The sequence below is a fragment of the Cynoglossus semilaevis genome, chromosome 17 (genome assembly GCF_000523025.1).
Source record: "Cynoglossus semilaevis isolate Cse_v1.0 chromosome 17, Cse_v1.0, whole genome shotgun sequence".
Lineage (NCBI taxonomy): Eukaryota > Metazoa > Chordata > Actinopteri > Pleuronectiformes > Cynoglossidae > Cynoglossus > Cynoglossus semilaevis.
Window position 1 is genome coordinate 15,593,986 of NC_024323.1, and position 812 is coordinate 15,594,797.

Sequence of the window (812 nt, forward strand, 5' to 3'; positions counted from 1 at the left end):
GTGTAGGGGGAGGGGGCACAGACAGAGTCAGACCTCCTTTTTGTCTCATTTCCACTTCCCTGCAGGATTAATCCACTTGGCTTTTGGATGGGGTGGAGTATATTTTCACTCACCCATCCTCCCCCTCTATGTTCTGATGATCACTGAGACGATCAGCTGATCAACCAGCTCTAATACTGGTCTATTGACCCCCCACCACACACACACACACACACACACACACGACTGTGAACGATGCAGCTGAACGACTTTCATCACGAGGGTTCTCTAAATCCTGAAGGTGTGTGTGTGAGTGTGTGTGTGTGAGTACTCAGTACTTCATCATCTTGATGTACTTCATATGTACAATACTGTGGAGAACATCATGAATACCTGACATTTACCCCTCATTTATACCCCTGTGAAGGCTAATCTTAGTTAGCTACACGTTAGCTGAGAAGTTCAAATGACTGTTTTTAATAAAAGCCTGAAGTTCACCCCCCCCCCCCCCCCCCCATTAATATCTGAGCCTGTTGGCTCTGGTCAAAACACTCAGACTGAACAAAGTGCAGAGTGACTCCAGGGTCTGGGATCTACAAACAAACCCTGCCTGGGTGTCCCGGGGAACAGGAAGTGGAATTAACTGCTATATTAGCTGACCTTCATCTTGTTGTTGTCCCAACCTGCCGGACTGGGTCCAGGACTGGTCCGTAACCACGGTCTCCAGGCCCAACAATGCCGGCATTTCCCTAAGTGAAGGAGAAAAAAGAGAAAACAGTGAAAACAGAGGCCTCTGTGGTTTACTGAGCAAACAAGAGCTGCCCTGCCAACAC

At 48.3% G+C, this 812-nt stretch overlaps 1 protein-coding gene across 1 annotated transcript in view; it reads right to left on the minus strand.

Moving 5' to 3' along the window:
* LOC103393693 (phosphoinositide 3-kinase regulatory subunit 5-like) overlaps nt 1-812 on the minus strand; it is a 29,879-nt gene that overhangs the window by 25,034 nt on the left and 4,033 nt on the right. The window contains exon 3 of the mRNA XM_025064438.1: nt 640-728. Coding sequence (XP_024920206.1) covers nt 640-645 — 6 coding nt within the window. The 5' untranslated portion in view covers nt 646-728. The remainder of the gene's footprint in view (nt 1-639; nt 729-812) is intronic.